The sequence below is a fragment of the Diadema antillarum genome, unplaced genomic scaffold (assembly GCF_040938485.1).
Source record: "Diadema antillarum isolate AM-2024a unplaced genomic scaffold, OU_Dant_1.0 seq00000481_RagTag, whole genome shotgun sequence".
NCBI classification, from domain to species: Eukaryota; Metazoa; Echinodermata; class Echinoidea; order Diadematoida; family Diadematidae; genus Diadema; species Diadema antillarum.
The window spans coordinates 982,746-1,007,500 of NW_027271445.1; the positions used below are offsets into that span (position 1 = coordinate 982,746).

Sequence of the window (24,755 nt, forward strand, 5' to 3'; positions counted from 1 at the left end):
CTGTTCCAAAGGTACCTTGTGTTAGCAATTCTTACTAATGCCCTCATTTATGTGTATGATATGTTTAAAAAACAGAAAGAAAGAAAGATAAGAGTATGTGAGGTACATGATCTGGCATTCAGAATTTCCCCCATAGACAGAAGCAAAACCATGTCAGATACAGCTGATTACTGTGGTGACATTTCTTGTTGAAGATGATATGGTAGTAACAGCGCACTTCCCATATCTTTTGTATGCTGGAGTTTTTCTTCACCTTTTTAAACATCATTAGCACAGTTCAGACAGCCAATTTCTTGTCATCTTAAAATCTACCTGCAGTAGCATGATTATAAAAAAAAAGTCACCTTAAAAACACATTCCCAACCAGATTATGACTTGTGCATCAACTTGAACCTTTATCTCTATGTTCTTAGCTATTGGTATAATGTACAGTGTATGCATGTAGATAGTTAAAGTGGTGCTTATTTGGAAGTTTCCGTTGAATGTTTGATGCACTTTCAAGGTGTTTGGCACGCTTTCAGACCTTTCCATAACTACAAGGCTTTCGACTGGGAATTTTCTTGTTCTTTTTTTTTTCTAATGCGGGCCTCCATCTCAAAACTGAAACTTGTCCAGTGACTCGATGTCATTAACACAATTGGTGTAAAAGAGGAAGATGTTAACTGCAAGTTGCGATTGGTCGATACTGAGCATGGTATTTAAACTCTTGGGTACGATCAGTAGGTGTGAAACTAGATTAAATTTCATGTGCAATTATGGCTGGCCTGGATGGTGAAAGGGTTCTGCGAAACCGCCACCAGTTGAGCAGGGCACCGCATAGCTATACTTTCGGGAAGCATACAGTTATACAGATAGGAGTGACAAGTGACAGGGAAGAAAACTGGTGTCTGAGACAATAGCTATTCCTGAGACAGTGTATTCTACCTGTAACATATAAACTGACTTCTTTCTGTGTATGTTTAGGTTGTAGAATATGTGGTATCTGGTTTAGGTAGGGTAGTTTGGTTAATTGTCATCAGTGCATCATGCTCATTGATACTGTACATTAAATTTTTTCTTAACGAATTTAATACTGGTAGTGTAACACTGTACTTAGGAAAGTTTCTCTCAAAGTACACCCGTGCACCTCCCAAATTATGCCACTACAAGTAATACCTTGGTGGACATGTATGATTGAGTACCATGATTAAATGTTTCTTGTCCCCCCCCCCCCCCCCCCCCCCCCCCCCCCCCCCCCGTCCCTTCCATAATGTTTTTGAACAATTGTTTTATAGTTATTAAGACCTGGAAGAGTGGTGAGGCATGGGTGGCCCTATAGAATGGATCTCCATTCGCCGCCCACCGGGGTACAGTCGAAAACCACGATTAGTGCCCCTCTGAGAATGTGTGCATAGAAGAGTATACTCATCGATAGCGGTCAGTGAAAGTTGAGGTTCTTCGACTGTGTGTTTCCTTACGTAGAGATTGGTGATAAAACTGCACAAAGTTCGTTTCGGGGATTCTCCAATGTATCTGAGCCGGGTCAGCCTTTCACTCTGTGAGTCCCCATGTTACAGGGCTTTTTACCATGTAGATCTGTGTTAATACTTTTAAAGTAGAATCTCACCTGCATACATTGATAATGCATGATTGTTTGAAAGAAGTGTTCTTTAGCAATACCTTGGTTGTGTATCAAACTACACAGATTTACCAAAGTTATGTGAGGTACACTGATGAATGTACCCTTTCCTCGCTTTAGCAAATTTCACCCGAGATCTCCTTCAAACTCCGGTGTGACGCTGCAGTTTGAAAGGCAGTGTGGGTAAAATCCAGGGTGAAATGCCGGGAGACTTTTCAGAAATTTAACCCTCAAACCATCCCCTGTAAACTCTGGAGTGTTCTCGGGAACTACCAGTGATGCTGTAGTGTGAAAGGCATTGTGGATAAACTCCCTTGTGAAAAGCGTAGGTCAGCATACTGACAGCGTCTTGTTGGGTGTTTTGCACATGGACCACAACGTGTATTTCCACTACATATGAACGAACAAGAGAAATTCAATCATGACCTCATTCGCTAGTTTGAAAGAATTTCTTTTGCTTGTGTTCCCCATTTCATTCCATATTTAATCTCCTGGGTAATCCCTGAGTGACTAGTGTGAAAGAGATATAAGATACACTATCAAAATGTCCATTATTCTTATGGCATGTATCCTTCTTGGTAAACTACTGTGTATGCCAAATATTTTGCGAGGGTTGTATTTTCGTGAATTTCGAGAGTCAGGTGCTATTCGCGAATTCAAAGACATGCGAAAGTATTGATTCTAATACCGACATGAATGTGATGTGCATGCATACATTTCTCCATTCAGTACTGTACTCCACGATCGCGAATTTAACCACTCGCGAAATCAGTGGAAAGTTCTGATTCACGAAAATTCAGACTTACTAAAATCAAAACTTGCTATTTTGTATATATGGCATACAGTATCACTCAGCTACCATAGCAACTATTTTGCACTACAAGAATCACAACAAAGGTGATGAAACAGATAATATACAAATATTGACTGCTCATGAGGATGATGGTGGAAATTATCATTCCCGAGGTGCTTTTCATACCTGATACCGACCCTTCTTCTATCACCCCGACCTATCAACATAGAGTGTAACGAACTTTTCTTCTCAGGTGATGTGATGGGCAAAGCTACGCTTTATCACGTGATCAGCTCTTGACTAATCCTATAGCAAGATTCTTAGTATGTGGAATATAATCTGAATTATCTGGCTGATTTTAAACAGTGAGTTCCATTAGAGTTCATAGGTCATACCAGTATTATTACAATTAGGCCTACACCAAAAATTATTACATTTAGCCCATTTCTTGCAAGATTCTGAAATCTCAAGGAGATTCCAATAGCTCAGGACCTCATCATATTCTTCAGTGTTTACTGTAGTCGTCAGTGGGTTACCTTTTGTATAATTTTACGTAATTTTTATGCCTACATACCTCTACATTTTTGCTGCTCATCATTTTTTCTACTTTGAATATATATTTAAGCTTCATCTTCATGAGAATTCAACCATTTGTACATATTTATATACTGTCAAAATTTTCTGTTACCACAGCTAGCTTGATTTCTTTGATCTGGAAGCGCCCTCTAACTACCAACCGTAAAACACAAGAGAAATATACATTGTATTGTACTGTATGCATTTCTCCAGCATGGATTTTTAATGTAGAAGCCTCTTTCCAATACACCTTGGTATCTTTTTCTAAACTACCTACACTTTAAATTGTGATTTGAGTGTGCCGATTGTTGATGCACCAGCAAGGTCGCGTAATATATATATATATTTTGTTATTTGTGTGTATTGTAAAGAATGTCATGTGTTTGTGTTTTGTGTATGTATGTTGTAAGTTGTGTGTCGTGTGGAGAATGTTGTGTGTTTGTGTTTTGTAGAACATATACAGTATGTGGTGTGTGTACTATTGCATGCATAATATGCTACATGTAGGCCTACTGTGTTCTTTTCAGGGATAGGGTACTAGTGTGCAGTGTGTGTGTGTGTGTGTGTGTGTGTGTGTGTGTGTGTGTATGGGGGGGGGGGGGGAGGGTGAGAAAGAAGAGAGTATAAAGTGAGAGATAAGAATTCCAGTCTTAGATCATCCTTGTAGATGTAGGGGATAAATGACAAAGATACATGATACAATAGAAACACAGGGAGTGGGGAAGGTAAAATGTGTGTAAGTGTATGTTTGTTGTGTGTGTGAGTGAGTGAGTGGGTGTTGTATGTGTGTTTAAAAAGCGCACATGCAAGACTTTGGCTCATGTACCAACACATACACACATGTACACACACACACACATACACACACTCTCTCATTCTCTCTCTCTCCCTCTCTTGCTCACACACACACACACACACACACACACACACACATGCTCTAGCAGTAGGTTATCTGTAGTATATTGCACCCTGGCCAGGGTCAATGAATGGCAGTGTGCATACATAATGAGACTACACAACCAAGGGTGAGCTTGAGTAGCTCTTCTCCCCAGTGGCTTTACTCCCTGTGGGTCCTGTGTAGCCTTTGACTGTAAATACATGTTTAAATTTGTTGTGGGCGAGACTGTCGCAACACCCACAGACATACTGTTAGCCAGATTTTGCCATGAAGTAGTGTTATATTATCATACTTATGTCAAGCAGTGAAATGATTTAGTCAGATTTTACGAGCTACAACAATTGTTTATGCAAATGATAGTGACGATTGAATTGGTTCAGCAAGCATTCAAGAACTTCACGCATAACATCACACAAGTTGATGTGTATATTTATTGTGTGTTTTGAGGGTGTGCTTCCATCAAAAATTTGATCCTTGCAGAAATGCTCAACAGTCGTTTCGTATATGATAGGATAAGGGTTTGATCACTCACGGATGGGAACATGATTGAAAATGTGTGTTATTGCTATGTGGCTAGGGTACTTTTGTTTTGCCTGTAGCAATGGTGTATTCATTGTGCGAGTTTTTTTTTGTTTTTTGTTTTTTTGTTTGTTTTTTTAGAAAGCTGCAAAACTTAATTGCTATATAACATATTTTTTTGTTGAATTGTTGTTGAATGATAAAGAACCCCCCAGGAAAAAAAAGAAACAAAACATCATTTTGCTTTATAAATATATGGCCAGTGTAAAAAAAACCACACACAACAAAAATGACAAAGAATGTTTACTCAGACAAAAATTCAATACAAATTTTACAGAAAATGTGTCACAATGGAGTGCTGAACACAATAATTGTGCTGCGTTTACTGGCATACCACAATAGCTTCAAATACCTCTTTGGACTGTTATGTGTGAAAGACACACTGAATTCGTGATTGAGATTGTCACTTGCTAGAGTTGCTTCACGCACTGAAACAGAGCACGCCAAAGTAGTTTGTATTCGGTATCATTGAATGCCTTGTATGATTAAGTGTGACTAAGGTTCCATAGAAATTAATTATGTCTGTGTGATGCGTAATTAGTAGAATCTGTGTTTAAGCTTCAAGTTTCTTCATAATATCTACACAAACTACTTATTTCTAAGTGACCTGCTTGGATGAAGTAGCCACCTTTTGTCATTTTAAATGGTGAGCTTTTCGTAACATCAATGGCCGTGCTGTGCATATCTTCCACCTTCCAGCTTTGTACTGAATATGCCATATGGTGCATTTCATGAATTAGGATTTCCATCAGTTTCGCTAGTGGTTAGATTTGTGATCTTGGAAGGTACATTATTATGGACCTCGTTCATGTACTGTGTATGGCATAGTACAGTTTTATCAGTATACATGCGTGCATGTCGCATTCATGTCAGGATCAGAGATTAAATTTTTGCATATTCTTCGATTTGTGAATAGCACTTGACTCACAAAATTCACAAACTATATGCCATATAAATACAGTAAATTACTAAGATTTTCTACCATCTTAATGTTGCTGCACATGTAAATTACTACTATTATTCCTATTATTAGTAATGTTGTGGTGATAATGGCATTCATGCTGATTATCATTACATCAATATCACAGCTATTATTTTCATAGTTACCTTGGGTGTGAAAGTTTTAAAACTAACTAGATAAAGATTGTGAAGTTTTTACATTAGCCAAGGACTTCCCCTTTCGCTCCCTGAGCGAACGCGTAAAAACCCTTTCGGTTACCGCTCCAGCTATCATTCTGGTTACTGTTACGGTTACCTTGGCATGGTACAAGTTTGATGTGAAGAGTTGCATCGGAATAGTATACTGATCCATTTATACCACTTTAGCACTTTGTTGTACCGGAATGGGGCCTGTTCTGTGGCCTGGATTGTGTTTTGGTGTGCCGGCGCCTTTACACCATTTTTGGAAGGACTCCATTTGTTGTGTTGATACTTGTTGCCATTATGAAATGTACCAAGCACTGACATTTTTCATCCACATTTCAACAATGCTGAATTGTGAATATGACTTTGTGTGTGTGTGGTGAAACTGCTTCAGTGAAATTACAGAAACATCTGATTTTTCATGGAAAGTGTAGCAAGAAGAATTGTTCCCAGGAGGCGATGATTCCCCCCCACCCCCATTCACGTATGTTCTTGATGTGATGGTGTGCTTGGTGAAGTATATGATGCGCACTGGATGAGGGTAACAAGGCTCTACCAACCCACCCAGAGTATTTAAGTTGTTTATATGGAATGACTTTTGGTGGGATGGAATGCATGTTACTTTTTATTTGTAAATCATATAAACATTTGATGAGAGCAATTGCCTGATTTAACTGTTCCAGATATTGATTTTGTATGTCAAATGTGTGTCAGCTGTGAAAAACCCGCATGGCAGATTTTCATGCGATCAATATAAAGTTATGATTGAATAAAATGCCTGCTAGATTTTACTGTACAAGAGAATGATGATATTGTTCATTGTCAAAATAGAGGTTGGCAGCCCTTCTGATGCGATGGCACATATAAAGGTCAGCCATGTGCGCGTTTGTCTGTGGGTTTGTTTTGCAGACAAATTTCATATTGTTCATTTTTTTTTTCGTTTTACATTACGAGGGTGCACATTCAAAGCTGACGTTGGATTATCTCAATGCTAACTGAGCTTTGTCTTTAGACGTGACAGAGTTTGTGCGGATAAGGTTAAAGGGGAATGAATACCCAAATAAGTATAAGAATTGAGTGAATGTAGTGTTATTAGTAGAACCCATCAGTGACAGTTTGAGGAAAATTAAACAATCCGTTCAAAAGTTATGAAGTTTTGTTGCAGCCATCGCTGAATGAGAAGACTACTAAAACATGTGAGGTCACATATCAAGGAAATATAGGAAAAATAAAAAGGAAATTCAACCAAATTTTTTTGTTTATGAAAGAACATTGCCTCGACTTGTTACTGACATATAAAAGGGTAATGTTATCGCCCTGCTTTCTGAAAGAGACTGTGTTAAGTCAAGTGCTCTTTCATTATGCTAGTCAAATTAATATTATTGAAATTTTGTTGTATTTTCTTTATATCATTCTTTGTATGTAACATCACAAACTGTAGTAATCTTCTCATTCAATGATGGTGGCACTGAAACTTTAAAATTTCCTAACTTTTTAATGAATTGTCCAATTTTACTTAAACTTTCACTGATTTTTTTCTACTAATATTGCTGCATTTGCTCAATCTGTGTTATATACAGTATAAATTTGGGTTTCATTCCCCTTTGAATGTTACCCTAGAAGTGATACTGAGTAGGATTTAGAGGTTCCATGACACCGATGATTGAGCCATTGTTCAGCTCCTCCTCTGGCATTGTTTAGAGGGATTAGGACTATTACAAAGAAGGAGAAGTGGGGAAGGGATGGTGTCTGTCAACCACTAAAAACAGAAGAAAAATAAAACACAATGAAGATGATATCATTAGAGGGATGGTGTCTTTCAAACACAAAAAAAGAAAAAACACATAATGAAGTTGTTGTTTTAAAGAACGAAAGAAGAGAGAGAGAAAATGGGGCCAAATAATGAAGATGATATAATGAAGATGATATATCAATTATCATATGGAAGGATAGTGGTTCTAGCTGCAGTAGCTTAGCTGCAAAAATTACTGTAAAACGAGGAATGTTTGCGTGCATTTTAATTTTGTGAATTTCGCATGCGCCAAAATTCGCAAAATTAAAATGCACACGAAAGTTCTTGTCTACACTCTATGCATTGAATGCCAGTGGCAATTCGTGAAAATTTCATGCCATGAAAAGGCCGTCTGCTCCAATTCGCGAAAATTTCATGCCGTGAATATATCATGTTTTACAGTAATTTGTACTGTGTTCGAGTTGACTCGGGTGAAACAGCATTTTTTATAACAGCAGCAGAAGCTCCAGTAACATCAGACGTGAAATAAGAACACGGTTTTGGATTAAAACATTAGTTACATTGGGATTCAGTTAGATTATATGAGATGATGATTTATTGTAACCTCACATGTCTTCCATTGAAATGCACATCAATTTCTTTTTTTTTTTAGATAACTGAAAAGAAAGTTATGTACAAATATAGCCATATCATCAACAGACTGTAGAGGTATAATAGCAATGATGACATTTATAAACTTGAGGGGGATTTTGTCACTGAATCAGGGACTCAGTACATGGGACCACAGCAGTGGCAGAGAGATGATGTGATGATAGCATCACCTCATTGAATATGCATGTGAAGAGTTTGTTTGCAAAAACCGATAAGTCCATATTTGCCAAATGGAGATATTTGCGATTTAAGGTCAAGAAAAATAAAGAGAATAATAAGAAAATGTTTGCTTCTTTTGACCATAACTTCAAAAATGTACCTTTAGTGCCTATATGTAGTGACCAATATTTTTAGCATTTAAAAGGTATTATTTTGTACTTTATGACAGAGATTGTACTTCAAAATCTTCAAAAATGGACTTATCGGTTTTTGCAAACAAACTCTTCATGTACATAAATGTGGTTAAGACTGCTGTCCATCCCCACCTCCCTGGAGAAAAGGTAACACTTAAAAATGCCATAATTTTCATGTTTTATATCAAATTTTTATACCAAAAAATGTATTATTCCTTTCTTTGATCTTACTGTGTTTGTTAGCGGAGACATTGAGTGGCTTTTCACATATGGTCAATTCCATTGTGACTTATGGGACAAAGTGACAATTTTCGGCAATTTCAAACCAGTATTTTGAGAAAATAGTTGCATCAAATGCATTTTTCTCAGTTCATGGTTAGATCTATCATATCACAGTTTATGAAAACACAATACTTAGTTTGAAAAGTATCATTGCATTACATACAGCAATGAAAAATTGCTGTCGTGACTTATGGGACATCTGAGGACCACCGTTTTTCACATGGGAAAGTAAGTTCTGAAATATTCTTAAACACAGAGACTCTGGAAAGATATTTTCTTTCCTGAATGTAGCAAAGGGTTGGTGCTTACCCTGAGCCAAGTAATATGAATATCTACTCATTGGTACAGTAGTAGGATAGGGAAAACCAGTGTGACTGATGGGACACAAAAACGTGACTTATGGGACGCTATCAACTACCACATTTTGAGATTGAGAGAATAATATTTACTGATGCCGGAACAAGTTCTAGAACATCATAAAACCAATCTATGACCAAAGAACATTCGGAAAATAAGCCATCTGAGAATTACACAAGCTGTATTATGGTCATAATAGTGTATCAGAAATGATACATAAATTCTGCAAAAATTGGCAATTTTCATGAAAAATGAAGGTTTTTCGGACATAACTCCTCTCCACGTTCACCGATGTTCACAAATGAGGTATCAAAATATCCGTTGTGAAAGGCTGCTTTGAGTAAACAATACCAGATCATCTAATTAAGCTTCATTAATCATCTATACTCAATAGTTTGATTTTCAGAAAATGCAACCTTTCGGTGGAATTGACCATCAAACTTCTACATCTCTTTTATTTTCTGTTAAAAGCTGAAGATGATTTTTTCTTGGGGGGGGGGGAGGGGGTGGGAGGGGGATGACAGGGTGGTTGCTAGGTCTCCGACTCCCAAACGAGAAAGAGGAGTCGATGAGGGAAAATGGTTCCTTGATTGGGGGGACGGAGGCTGCAGCATTGATCTCCCTCCGGTGTATACCACAGCTCCCAGCTTCGTCCACCATGTAATTATCACTGTGAAGTTGACTGCACTTTGTTTCGGGGGAAAAAAAGCTCCCAACCGGTGCTTGCTGGAGCGCAACCCCCTAACGCCAGATACATGTTGATGTCATTGCGTCGTCGGGGGAGTCGGTGTATGGCTATTAACAAGATTCGCCCGTCAGCTGTGTGTGTGTATTTGTATGTGTGTGTGTGTGTGTGTGTGTGTGTGTGTGTGTGTGTGTGTGTGTGTGGAGTGAATACCAGCACCTGTCTGACTGACCTATGGGCAGATGGCATTTCAGGCGCGATGTTGTGAAATTTGATTTTCATTCCTTCTGGATGCTGGAATGCATATAGGCGGCACGTCTGTGAATTACACGTATGTGTAAGAAGTTTTAGATGGGGCAAGGTGTCTGCGGAGGAAAAATAGATTCAACGACAAACATGGTTTTGGGAACTATGTGGTGGAGATGTTGGCTTTGTATTCAAATGAGATATGTTTGATGACGGAACTTGCTACTGTTGCTCATTAACCTGCTATTCAAGCTCATCCTGTATTTCAACCCACCTCCTTGAAAAAAAAAATGGGTAAAAGTAAACAGTAAACAAACCAAACCTAACTCAGAATGAAGGTGATATTGAAAACTCTCTTGTGTGTACAGGCTGTGTACTTGGTGTTGAAGTGTGAGTTGGCTGTTGGCAAAGTGAGAGAGGGAGAGAGGGAAGGAGTCACACTCGGCTGTTGCCGTGGCAACCAGGTTATGTTGATGTCACCTTCTTGGGATTCTATCCTTCAGCAGGAGAAGGCAAGGCATGCCTTGTAACAAACGAGGGAGAAAGTCGTAGCAGAAAGCTAACTGCGCCAGCGTGTGTGAGGACGCTGACCTACCAGCTCGCGTGGTTCATCTTACCCTGCAGCGAATTAAAGGGAGTGCTCAGCCGAACACAAGAGTTTCCACACATAAGATTGATTCTTGTAGACTGTCTTCTTTATACTTTTTGCATACATTTGTGACTGCAGATCAGAATATAGGGACATAAATGCAATGTGCTTCACCACACAGTTTCCATTTGGTGTATAAAACATTAACCATTCTCATGAGTTAATTTTCAATTTTAACACCAGACGTGAATGGAAAATTCAGAAAAGAAAAAAAAAAGATGATTACAAATATCATGAAACTCCTTTATCTTAATATGGTTCTCTTGTATTTGTTGATAACTTTATGCCGCTGCAGTAGGGTGCATGATATTTCAAAAGTTTTCACAATTTCTAAGAGGGGTGGTAACTTTCCTCTAGAGCAAATGCTATGTACACTGTATAAAAATTATATATTTTCGTACCTTTGGGTATGGATCAATATTTAGTATGCAGAGTTAAAAACAACAACGGCCATATAGCAGAAGCAACAAATTGATAGTGGTAGCAATGGTACATCAAGAGCATCAATTCCGGTGACAGAACTTGAAGCAACAAATTGACAGTGGAAAAGATTGTGGTAGTGGTACGTAGTGACATTAACTGCAGTATGACAACAGCAACTGTGATGAAGACAGTGGTTGCAAAAGTGGTAGCAACAACAGTTACAACAAACACTTGTACAAACAGTGGTGGCAAAAGTGGTAGCAACAACAGTTGCAACAATATTCACAAAAACAGCAGTGGTGGAGGTAACAAAGTCATTTGAAAAAACAAATATGAGAGCTTGATGTCAGCATGAAAACGTTTAGGTGGCAGACTTGGTTGAAGATCAAAAGTTTTATGGTATCCACCACCCTCTACCACAGCCACACATCCTTTTTGTTCTTAACCCATAGAAGACTACTCCCAAATAAAGGTTTATACTCAAGGCAGATGTCTATGGATGGGAATGCATGTTATAGCATAATCATCTCGTCCTCAACGGGTTATATCGGTGTCATTGTCAAGTGAAAGTGAATTGACCCAATCGGGATGAGACTACCCCCTCTGTGTGTGTATGTGTGTGCGGCGGTAAAAAGGTCAGCATTGCAAATATCCCTTTCAAATACAAGGCTCAGTGTTGGGGTGAAAATTGGCGTAATATTTCATTGACGTCACCCCGCAAAACTTTAGTGGAATGGCCAGATGAACGAAATAACAAGTAGGGGGAAAAATATCTCTCCACCATCCCTCACAAGGAGTTACGGAAAGGTCAAGCCAAACCGGAGGTTTACATACCAGAGGGATGCTCATACAATGTGAGAATGTTTGTGTGTTGTTATGTGTGATATCTTTACTGTGAGATTTGTTTTTTTTTTTAATTTAGATTTGTTTTTTTTTTTAATTTAGATTTGTTTTTTTTTTTCTAATCAAGAAGAAGACAACAAGCAAAATTGACTGGACATCACGTGTGCAGAAGTGAACTATGGCTGTTATCCGTGTTTTTGCTGCCCCTTTAAGATTTAGATATTTCTTTAAAGCTTCATAGGATGTACAAAGCTGGTTATGAGTGGTGCATTTAGGCAATTACTGAAATGTTTTTTTCTTTTTTTGAGGGGATAGAGGAAAGTACGGAGTGGCGAATATCTGAGCAGAGTTGAGCAGCGAAGTGACATAGATTTTATCATCTTCTAGGCAAGGCTTAACAATAAAACTTACAGCATTAATTCAGTCCGTCAGTCCTCTCTCTTGGTTAGAAGTGATAGATGTTACTGCTATTAAAGGCATAATTTACCGTTTGCAGATGAAACAAAAACCCAGCATTAGTAATTCAAAATAGTTCTAAAATGTTAGTTAGGGATAGAAACAACCAATGTAAGAATTTGAACAAGTATAATCAATGTTGATTATTGTTGAATATACAAAATGTGAACAATGGTTATAATAAAAGTGTTTCCAGACTAAACCATCTACAGTTATGGTTTAATGAGAGAAATTGTGATAATAAATCCTTATATTTTAGGCTTTATTGCAAAAATTCTATATGGTAAGGTGTTTTGTGATACAAGTGACCTACACATATATGCATCAAAAGTGATATCTTGAACATTTTTTATATCACTGCTCCCAAAGGTAAACTTGACCTTTTATACATGTACAAGAATGTAGTTATTCCACTTAAGACTGTGATTTGATGATAGAAAGACAGTCTATTTTGACCCAACATTTTTATAAATAGTTTGGATCATGCCGCCATGAATCATATGATGATCCGACCATCCGAATCTTATGAATGTCATCAGATCTTTTATTCAGGTTGTGAATTTGTGATCAAATGAAAATGGAAATAATCTATGCAGCAGATGTGTGGAATATGTGTGATTACAAGAGAAAAGAGGATGCAGCAACCCGCTGCAGTGGATTTTTTTTTGTTTTTTTGTGACTGTTCTACGTATCATAGAAGCCATTGGCGAATATGGCTGTACGATGCGAGTGTGGCTTGGCTCACAGCCTGCGATGTGATGTGTTAGTGGGCTTCAGGTCACACGTAACAAGTCTTGCCGGCGAAGTGGCTCCCAGCTTCACTGACGCACTGTCACTAAGTGACATTTTGCCAGTATGAAATACAGACCAATATTTGTGCCGCGGTGGCTCCTCCGTTCCCGAAGAACAAAAGAGCCCCCACTATCCTACCGCCTATAGGTTAGGAATTGATTATCACCGGTTCTCTCTCTCTCCCTGCATGACTCATGTATCGGTGCAGGCATACCAAAGCTGCTCTCCTCAAATCGCCCAACACAATCGGAGGCATGTCTATCTATCTCCTTTGTGCTCCATCCCTCTCTTCTCTCTCTCTCTCCCTCCCCTTCTCTTCCATTTATTTTCTTCTCTCTATCTTTCTCTTTCTTTCTCTCCCTTTATCTTCATTGTATTTTCTTCTCTCTCATACACTGCTGCTCATACACACACACTCTCCCTCTTGTTCCAAAGCCACACACAATCCGAGTGGTCTGCCTGTGTATCGTACATTCTAGCACAGATTGACCAACAGGATGTAAATAAGCACACGCACATACACACATACACACACACACACACATACACACACATCTCCCTCCCTCTCTCTCATCCCTGCATTCTCCCAATTTCCCACATTGCTTCTCTAAGCTGACCATACATTGACCTGCCTATTTTTTTTTCTCCCACTTTGCTTTCAATTTGTACATCTCCCTGGTGCTGTTTTTACACTGTATGTCCATCTCTACGGCAAAATCACACTAGTGCTCAATCTCTGTATATACTCTACTGGGTCCGAGTCATTGTAAAGATCTTATATGCATATTTTTAAAATAAAGTTTTTAATTTGCTGTTTTCTTCTATTTATCCCCCATCAAATATAAGTATTTGCATATTACTATATACCTTCTGAATGATTTTCCTTTAGTGCAATCACGTCACCCAAAATTAAGGGTTTAAAATTTTTGTTTCATTCATTTTATGTTAGCTGATCTTAAATACAGTCAACCACAACCAGGTTGAATCCAAAGGATTAGAGAAAATATTTTTGATATTTTGACTTTTGTTGTTTTTAGTACCTTTGTCTCTGTCTGATGTCTTTCTGCCTTTGATTTTATTCTATCAGACTTTTTTTGTGGGAATCACATCAGGTTTTTCTACTTATAAAGATAATTTATACATCATGTCTTTTCCTTCATCATCATTGCTTCATCTGCCCTTCATGTCTCCCGATTCTACCCCCCCCCCCCCCCGAATCCTGGCAATACAAAGAGGGGTATGTTCTTCTTCTTCACATTTAACCTCATTTTCTTCTTTACCATTATTTACCACACACGCACACACACACACACACACACACACACACACACACACACACACACACACACACACACACACACACACAAACTGTCAAATAGACAACAAAAATATGTGCAACATGATCATAGACATTCAATGTGCCATTCAGCAGATCCATCAAGATGATAAAGGCTTTCTTGCAGCAAACCTTAAAGGTCCAGTTGATGGAGAGGCATCAACAAAGTCATTTGGTAGCTACATCTTGTTTGTGGATAAACAGCCAAATATGGCCCAGTCTTCTCAGTAGCTTTGATTACTTGTCTCAGGAGTAACACTGTGATTAACTGCTTTATGTATCAGAATTATTGATATTTCATTTTGTTATTTATTTTTCGACAACTCTCAAGAGGTTCAATGCAAGAACGGATGTTATGAGAACAATGGAAACAATTTGTTCGTGGTGGTCATCAATTTTTTTTTCCTTTTTTTTTCAAATTTATGTTGTGACTAATCACAAGTTATTCAGGAGCTGGTTAGTGTCTTGGTAATGATTAACACAATCCCTATTGGCAGAGACATGCTATTTAACATACAATGGTAGTTTTTGTAACTGGTAGAATAAATGATACAGTAGGTGTATGTTCCTCGGTGCTTAAAAGGCAACATTATGAGTAAACTGTATGTTTTCTTTATTAAACTCTTCCTAGTGATTTGTCGCCACTCTTTGGGCAGCTGTCAGAAGATTTACTGAAGGGAGAAAACACCATTGTACATTCTGTTTTACTTTCATCTGTGGGGTGCTGATGATAATGATGGTGATAATGATGATTATGATGAAAATTATGATTGTTGCTATCATTATTCATTTAGCATAGCCGTTTGTACAAAGTGCAAATATTATTTTATATGGGTATTTTAAGGGAAGCAGTACATAATTACAATTAATGTAGATTGATTATTCAACTTTTTTGTTGATATCTTTCCAGAGATTATCGACCCCTCTCCCCCCCCCCCCCCCCAAAAAAAAAAAGAAATAATGTTTTCTTTGTGCTGTAAAGATGGCAGAACACCTTTATACTCTAGTGTATATGGAACTTGAATGGTGATTATTAGTCTTTGCTTGGCTGGGGTGAGAGCATTGACGAAAATTTATTGTGGTATAGAATGGGGATTGAAAAACTAAACCATGTTGTCACCAGCCATTTTTCATGTCCATATATTCTGTAGAAATAGAGATGGTCAGATTTTTTGTAGCGTGCTCTTTGTGAATGTCAAGTATTGATATTCACTGTGAGTACCAGTGTTCAGGGAAGAATTATCGATGTATGAAGCAAAAAAGTCTGACATGACATTTCTGTTTCAGTTTCAATTGCCTGACATTTGAAATGTGAAAACGCTGGCATTGAGCTGGCCTGCAGCAGCGGCGATAACAAAATACGTATTGTAGTAGTATCGAACTGACATTGAAGTTCTTCCAGAATGAGGTTGAATTTGTGCACGCGAGCGGAAGTGCAGGACGTTAAGTCACAGTGAATAAGTGAATGTCAACGAACCACGAACTTGGTGATTTCATATGATTAAAGCCAGAACTATATAGCTCTTGTGTGTGAGACTTTTGGAGAACCCTGGACGATCTGTCACAATGCTGTACTTTCAATGAAAGAAGTCCGTGCTGACCGTGTTGTGTTTGCTCAAGAAAGGATTTCTGTGATCATGCGCTACAAGTATCCCTGCAAAATTGTGTCAGTTCACAACTGGTTTCATTTGTACTAAAACAGAAAGGCTGAGAAAGCTGAATGAAGTACAATGTATGTTGAATTACAATTCAAGCAGGGCATTCTTTTCCCACATTACATTTAATCATTTTTTTTTTGTCTAAAAATTCCATTTATGCCTAGAAAAGCTTCACAGGGCCTCATTGGTTTTGATATACTAGTACTCTTTCTACTACCAGTCTGTGGTGAGAGTGTGGTGTAGTGTACCCTTTCTCCTAACATTCTGTAGGGAGAGTGTGGTGTTGCCAGCTAGTGCGAGAAGTGGTGATCACCAGTCTCCATGTCCACAGGCATATTGATCAAGGCAACCAAGGCTGGATAAATTGAATCGCAGACAGAGTTCTTTCCTGGTAGGGACCAGCTGAGGAGCGAAATATTGTCCTCTTCTCTCTCATCTTTTTTTTCCATTGAAAGCCCCCAAGATCATAACCTACTATACCTCGGAACTTTGGGAGTCAGGTTGTGTGTGGAGGAAGAGAGCTGAGGTGGAGATAAGAGGGTAGATAGATAGTTGGATGGGTAGATGGGGTAGATGAATCTCTCCTTTAAAATTCTTGATTGAGTGTCTTTGAGAGAGTGTGACATATGCCTTCAAAGTGTGAAGTAGGTTTGTATGAAAATCGAGAGGAGTGAGAGATTTATATGTATAGAGATAGACATAAGTAGATATCTGAGATAGATATCTGTAGACAGATATATAGGGGTAGAGAGAGAGAGATAGAAACATTGTGAGATATCAAAGATAGATATATCTATAGACAGATATGAAGAGGAAGAGAGAGAGAGATACATTGATAGATATCTAAGATAGATATATAGACATATAAGAGGAAGAGAGAGAGATAGAGAGAGAGACTTTGATAGAGCTCTAAAATAGAGATATCTATAGACAAATATATAGAGGAAGATAGATAAGAGAGACACCGATAGATATCTGAGATAGATATCTAAGATAGATATATCTACAGACAGATATAGAGGAAAAGAGAGGTAGAGAGAGACATTGGTAGATATCTGAGATGTATCTCAAGACAGATGTATAGAGGAAGAAAGATAGAGAAAGAAAGGAGAGAGATATATATATAAGAGAAAGATATAAGAGAAAGACAGACAGAAAGAGAGAATCGTCATATGAATGAAATATGTCACGGAATGAAGGGAAAGAGCTCATGATGGAGTGACAGATGTAAATGATTAGAAGATTTGCCTTAGTACAATGTGAAATGGAAAGTCATTGTGAAGTTCATGTGCTCTTCTGGACATCACAACATTGAAATGTAAAATGAAAAGTATTAACTTTCCCTTTTTTCCATGCTAGAAGTGTGTATTTTGGGCACAATACTGTCGGTGCAAATGGTTATCATGCCTTTCATGTAGATGTTTGAAAAAAATCTCTGAATGACTTTACTATTTTTGTTTTGAATAGATGTGGGAGAAGAAATTGGTTTTTATAGTAATGGAAAAAAAGGTGATTTGTATGCCACTACCATGTAGGGCACTCAGACCAGAAAGGGGTGTCCAAATTCAATGTGGTACCAAAGGTATATTGCCCATGACACACTGAACTCCCTCTACATTCCGGAAAAGTACAGCCTGCAATTTTGATACAATGCCTTCCAGCTACATTGACTAATGTATTTTGTGTCTTCAATTTTTTTTCTCTTTGCTTCTTCTTCTTCTTCTCCTTCTCTCTCCCATCCCCCTCTAACTATTTACACCCAATTTCTTGCCCCTGCCATCCTATTCCCTCCAATTTGTCTATATCTTGTTTGGCACTGCGCTTCTTTCTGATCATCATGTGGTTCATATGACACCTTCTTCAAACGGTTGTTGTTGTTCCTCTGCCTACTCCTAATACCACTTCTTTCTCTTCATTACTCCTTGTGTTTGCCCTTTTGTTGTGCCCTCTTTCTGTCATCATATTCTGCAAACAAAATCTCCCTTTTCAATCTTTGTACCTTGATTAAAAATTTGTCCATCTGCCCATATTTGTAAGTGCACATTCAATATTCTGTCATCGTCAATATTGGTTGTATTTGCAATGAATTTATTTTGATTGTCTGGTTGTCATATGTATATTATGTATGTTGATAATCATGAATAATGACTATTCTTGTCTTATTTTTCCTTTTCGTTGCTTCCCTTTCTACCTGAATTTTTCTGAATTCATCCTATCCTCAAACTTCATCTTGTCACCTTGAATCGCCCAATGTATGCCCTCCCTTCTCATTCTTACCTGCTATTCTATTTGTCCCGGTGTTTCTCAAAACTCCACTTTCACCTCGCTTGTCTGTGGACTTTGCCTTCTTTTCTGCTACCACCAACTGCTTCCACTTGTTTCACCCCCTTCCTCTGTGCCCGATGTTCTTATCTCACTGTATCATTCCTGCATACTATCTCCCAACCTTCCTCTCATCTTTCCTTCTTCACTTTCTCACCATTCCCGTCTTGAACCCTTCTTCATGATGTGTTCCTCCCGACTTGTTCGTTTCTTCTTTCTTGTTATCATCATCCACATCTCCATCTCATTATCTTCTTTTATCATCCTGATATCACACTCCATCTCTTCTGCTCCTATCCTCTCCTCCTCCTCCTCCTCCTCTTCCTCCTCCTTTCCTCTCTGCTCTTCTGTCGTGCTGTTCTGCAGAGTGCGGCAGGCCCGAACTCCGTCATGGGGCAGCTCCCCCAGGGGGCGGACGGGATGCCTGGTGGCCCAATGCCAGGATTCTTTCAGGTAAGTTAGACAAGGAGAGATGAGATCCAGCCCCTGCCTCACCAGGGGGGCAATGGTTGGTCCCTTTTTTTTAAAACCCCATTCACATTTTGATAATGTGAGACTGCTGTGACGGAGTCATCGTAGCTGTGCTAAAGTTGCTTGTATTGAATATATTTCCTCCGCATTAGTTGATATGGGGGATCTTTTTTTTTTAAAGCCCATTGAGGATGAGTCGCGAGTATACTCCGCCAAGTGTCTATGAGAACTGTGGGTTGTAGCAAAAATCAGCCTGTCCTCAACGGGTTAAGAGAGGGAGGGTTGAAGTCTGGTTTTGAGAAATCTGCATTGTGGTAGTGATCTCTATGGAGGATACTCTACAACCACACCCTCTTTTTGTCGGTGTGAAAGGGTGCTCCAGTGACGTATAACCATGTATTACTCTGTGAATTTTGGTTTTCCCCCTATTTAGGGGCTGTGGTGGTAGCACCAGATTCTTTTTACTACGTATATGAATAGTGTCTTTCAAACTGCTCCTAATGAGGAAATGTACTAGTGAGGTGCGAGAGAGGTAGTGAATGTGATAGCAGACGGAGCTCCCTGTTCAATTTGTAGTCGTGAGCAATGTGGTTTTCCATCGGGAACTCGGGGTACAAATTGGTCCACTGGGATATTTAGCCTGTAAGGTGATGCGCCCTACCTTTCTGTCTGTCTACAGTCAACTGTCTTTCCCTTATTCTTTCTTTTCTTTTTTCTTCTTTTGCTCTCCTGTCTATTCTCTTGTCATCTCTTCTTTTCCCTTATTTCAAATCTCTCTATTTCATTTCATCTCCTTTCTCTTTTATTTTCCTTCTTGACCCAATTAACTCTTTTGTCCTTTTTCTCTCTGTAATACCCATCCATGGTTTGTATGATTTGCCAGTGCCCACTTATGGCAGAGGCACACTCTTTTGGATACTGCAACAGTGGAAATTTTCGCGGTGTTGAAATTTTTGCGCATTTCGCGCAACCAGAAGCTAGCGCGAAAATAAAAGCTTGCGAATATTTTTGCGTGCCATATGTTCCAGTACTTGATGTCCTGATTCCGCGGAATTAAAAACATGCGAAAGTCTTCTTACACGGCCATGTGCTGAAAAATTAGTCACGCAAAAATATCCACTTTTACAGTACTGGCCAGGGGCCTTCTGCTGTGACCCTTGGAAGTGGTTTGAATTTAGCAAAAATGACCGGCAGTTGTGTTCTTGTGTGTGGTTAAAAACCAACAACAAACAAACAAGCAAAACAGCCCCCCCCCCCCAAACAATTGGGCCTTGCCATTTGAAATAAGTGGGCTGCAAGAGATAAGTGACTTATGCCGAAAATGAATCATGAGATACTCGAGCACCAACAGATGTTCTGGTACATGGAAGTGGAGAAAACCACATGACTTGAATACTGACAGTGATTGAAGTGATCAAGTTTCTTTATACTGCTATTATGTTTTTATGACATTCATTGACACTGATGCGTTAAGCTTTAGAGTATTCTGAAAACAACTTTATTAATAGTCTTCCATCTTCATTTTTGAAGAATTAGATTGAATACTTTACTAGAATGGTTTCCAATGTGATCACTTGAATGGCACACACACACAGGTTCTGCAACAAACAAACAAACAAAAAACGATAACAACACAAACAACAAACCAATAGCAACAACAACAAAACAAACAATACAACAACAACACATTCACCACCTGATCAGAGAACTAATTGAAGAAAGAGTACCTGGTGTCCCTGTCAATGAATAGCCAGAGGATCACATATTGAGGGTATAAGTGTGTAGTTCTTTGTGCATGCAGAGGCTTGACAATTACAGGCAATGATATCCATGCAAGAGATTGAGATGCATGTTTAAGGCACATTGTCATTGATTTAGTTAAACAAACAAACAAACAAACAAACAAACAAACAAGCAAACAAAGATAGAAAAGGAAACGTTGGAAACTCTCATAGATTCTCTATACAATATTCTAGTTTCATTTTGTTTGTTGTTTTTGGTGTAACGGCTGGTTCTTTTTATCCTGTGTTCTTCACCAAACTTCTTCATTTTTGACATCTCTCTCATAACGCTTGGCCATGTCCCTTGGTCTAAGTACTGTACAATTATGTCACATGGAAATGGGCTGGAAGCCACATTTAACACAAGATAGCATTCTTTAGTCTTGCCTGTGTTATCCGGCTTTCATTGCTTCCCTAAGCACAAGGAGAATGTGATGGGTCCACAGATAAAATGGTCTGCTTTGATGCAGAGTGTTGATATGTTGTGGGCAGAAAATATTCTTAGATTGCGTGAAAAAGCAAAGTCCCTCATTCCCGACAGGTTTGAGGCACCCTAATCATTTTGAGTGTTTTGTGTAATGCAGACATCAGTGATCAGCAGCTGACAGAACTGTGGTCTTGTCAGATTTTGCAGTCGGTGGGCGGCCGCTCCGTCTCATTCGGAGTGTGACTTAGAAGATGGTCAGCACACAGTGAATGTAGAGAAAAGGCTGCAAAGTCTAGAAAGTATCCAACTTTCTGCTAGTCTTCAAAATGATATCAGAATTAAGGATCAATTTTGCTGCATTTGATTCATTTTATCATAGGATATGTATACAGAGCTTTGATTGCTTAAAATGTGTTCTTTAAAGCTGAGCTTTTGGACAAAATCAATATGATGATGGGGGGGGGGGGAGGTGGGGATGGGGGGGGGGGGGGGCGTGCATATCATCTTGTCATCAGGGACTTTCATTGGGGACATTCAGTTGATTTTGTGTTGGTCCCCATTACTTGTATAGTGATTGTAATATTGAATATGTGGGTTGATTTTCATTAGTTGTTTGACAGTGCCGAAGATCAGTGTAACTGTAATCAGCATTGTATCTTCCTATATGTGTTAGTGTGTGTGTTTGTGGGTGACATTGTGTATGTGGGTATGAGTTTATTTTTGTGTTATATCTTTTAGGTGTGTATAAATGTGTTTGCGTGTGGGTACATTGTGTGTGTGTCTGTGTATATGGATTAGATATGACAGAATGTCTCTCTTGTGTGTGTATATGTGTGTGTGTGTGTGTGTCTCCTGTGTGTATTTCTTCCAGTCTGCGTGCTGCATTCACCAACCGTGTGTGCGCTGAGCCGAGGATTCATTGAAATGTGAATTGCCAGAGATGGGGTCAGCCAGGCCGCCCTGGTTAGCAGGAGTAGATATGAATGTACTGTGGCCCAGTGGCACTGTAATCTTGTAGCTAATGACTGCATGCACATTTTCCACAGGAGAAACGGAATCGATCATTCTAGCTTATCTTTTTAGAACATTTTCTCATAGTCATGGACTTTTTTTTTTTTTTTTTACACACGTCTAGATGGCAGTTTTATTTAGCAGGTTGTTGTGTATTTTGCAATTATTAAAGAATGATATATTTTAGAAAGGTCCTTGTTACTGCAATAATTACAGAATAATCATATATTTCAGAAAGGCCCTTGTTATGTGGCATACTGTGCTATTTACATCTTTCTGTTTAAATGCATTCAATATTCAGAGATATTAGTGTGCAAGTAAATTTCATCTTTTTTAAATTCATTTTTTTTTTCATGTCTAGCTGGCTGATATGGAGATGTTTGTTTGGCATGTAAGGGATCTTGTTGTTCTTTTATATGTATTAGTATTGAAAACATTTAAGAATGAATTTTTATCAGCAGTGGGGACAACTGCATCCTATTCCTGGGGACTGTTGCAATATACTGTTAATACTGATATAAGCTTGGATGTACACACAGACACACACACAAACACACACAGACACACACACACACCCCCACACTGCTCACTGCTGGAAAGGTCACTGACCTTTGTTTTGTCAAAACTTCGTGGATTTATGTACCAATATACCTCTGGGGATTCAGCTTGCCTTTACTGTGCCGCAACAATATATGCAAATCTTAATAGGCAGAAATGCAAATGTGCAGACATACAGAATCTGTGCACTTTTACATCATATCTGTATGTATCTATTTATTTCTATATTATTTATATATCTATACCTATTTATCTATGTATATCATATATGTATATATACACACACATATATATACACACACACACGCTCTCTTTATGTATATGTATATATATATATATATATATATATATATATATATATATATATGATTTATCTTATCAGAGTGGTAGGTATTCCCCCATATGTTTTCTTTTTCCAGCATGCTTGTTTTGCACTGCCCAGAGTTTGCTTGTACTTGTGCCTTTCTAAGTAACACATTTGCATAATGCTTTTCTGGCACAGTTGTAGAATTTTGCCCTTTTCAAGGAAAATCCTTTGTTTGGTAAGTGAAAGTGTCATACATATATGCAAATCCGTCTGTTCATAAGTCCTGGTAAAGAGGGAAATAGAATAAGTCATACTGTGTGGAATTGGGCTGGCTTTTAAAGTTTTAAAGGGCCATTTAGGCAATGGAGTTCATATTATGGATCATCCATAGAGTCACAATGGAAATGGGTACTGAGAGCCTTCTGCTACTTGCTCGAGACTGTACTTTGCCTTTAAAGAAGTAGAAAAGAAATGCAACGAATTGTTTTGTGACTTTCCCCTTTGTAACATTTTGTGCTTTGATATAACTGGACAGCTTGCATATGTATATATTCCAGTCTCGACCAGAAAATATGCCCCTTCAGCATCAATACCTCTCTGACTGTGCATTCATTATGTGACCTAAATCCATGGTTTCTCATTTTCTGAGAGAGAAGCTCTGTGTCCAGCTACTTGGTCTGATAAATAAACAGGGCATTTTGTTGCTAGCACCAAGTTTGACGATGTGCTAGTATAATAGGCTAGTAACAGATATATTCAAAGCTTGATAATGTGCTAGTAGTATAGGCTAGTTACAGATATTCAGAGTTTAGATTTTTCCTCCAAGGGTGAAGTAACATTACTAGCTCCACTTGTACATACCCATACTCAATTCATTTCAGTGCTTGAAAAACCCTGTCACGGGAAATATAGAGACTTTCTTGCTTTCAGTATTTTCAGCTCTACCAATTTCAGGGAAATGTACTCATTCATGATTGATTTGGTGAGGTAATTTTTTTTTTTTGGTACATATTCTCATATTACCCCAAATGCATGTACATTCTTATTTTGTGCTAGATTAGTATAGAGCCAAAATTTGCTACTTAGTTTTTGACACACTATGAAATTTTCCAAGTTTCCAGTAGCGTACAGTGACAACTTGTTAGAAAGATGAGCATACAATCAGAAATATGTTAGCAAACTGATCTGTTCCTGTGGCCTCAAAAAGGTTAGAAAGAATTTCCAAGTATCTCTGCGCTTGCCGGTATAATGCTGTTATAAATGTTCATAACTTACCTGCATCACTTGTTGAATGTGTCCTGTTTACCACAACTTAGTTTATCTCACATCTATATATGCATGCTCCAGCCAATCCATAATTTCATTTCTTTTGCATTGTAATATATTTTGTTATGAGAAATGATATGTCCCATCTTTTTAAACAAATATACCTCTCTTTCTCTTGCTGTCTTTAGAATATTAGAAACTTGAACTGAAGGCATTGAAAGCCATTTATAATCATCACAAAGATTTCAACCCATATCACAAATTAAAGCTTCTGCATGAAATTAGATAATCTTGGCAGCTTATGACAATATGGAGGCTATGTTTGCTATTCCTATAAATTTTGAATTTTGAAAATATTTAAAGATATAAGTATTTGTGTTTTATGCTTTACCAATCAGGCCACAATGTCTTGTAATAATTGGCTTTGCATTAGTGTGTAACTATTATTTTTTGCCACGTCTATCTTTTGTATGCAATACAACCATCCAGTCTTGATGCATCACATTATGCCTGTACACACG

General features: G+C 38.3%; 1 protein-coding gene across 1 annotated transcript in view; it reads left to right on the plus strand.

Annotated features, from left to right (window-relative positions):
* Positions 1-24,755, plus strand: part of LOC139733540 (single-stranded DNA-binding protein 3-like) — a 175,873-nt gene that overhangs the window by 38,371 nt on the left and 112,747 nt on the right. Inside the window, exon 5 of the mRNA XM_071644347.1 lies at positions 18,780-18,866. Coding sequence (XP_071500448.1) covers positions 18,780-18,866 — 87 coding nt within the window. The remainder of the gene's footprint in view (positions 1-18,779; positions 18,867-24,755) is intronic.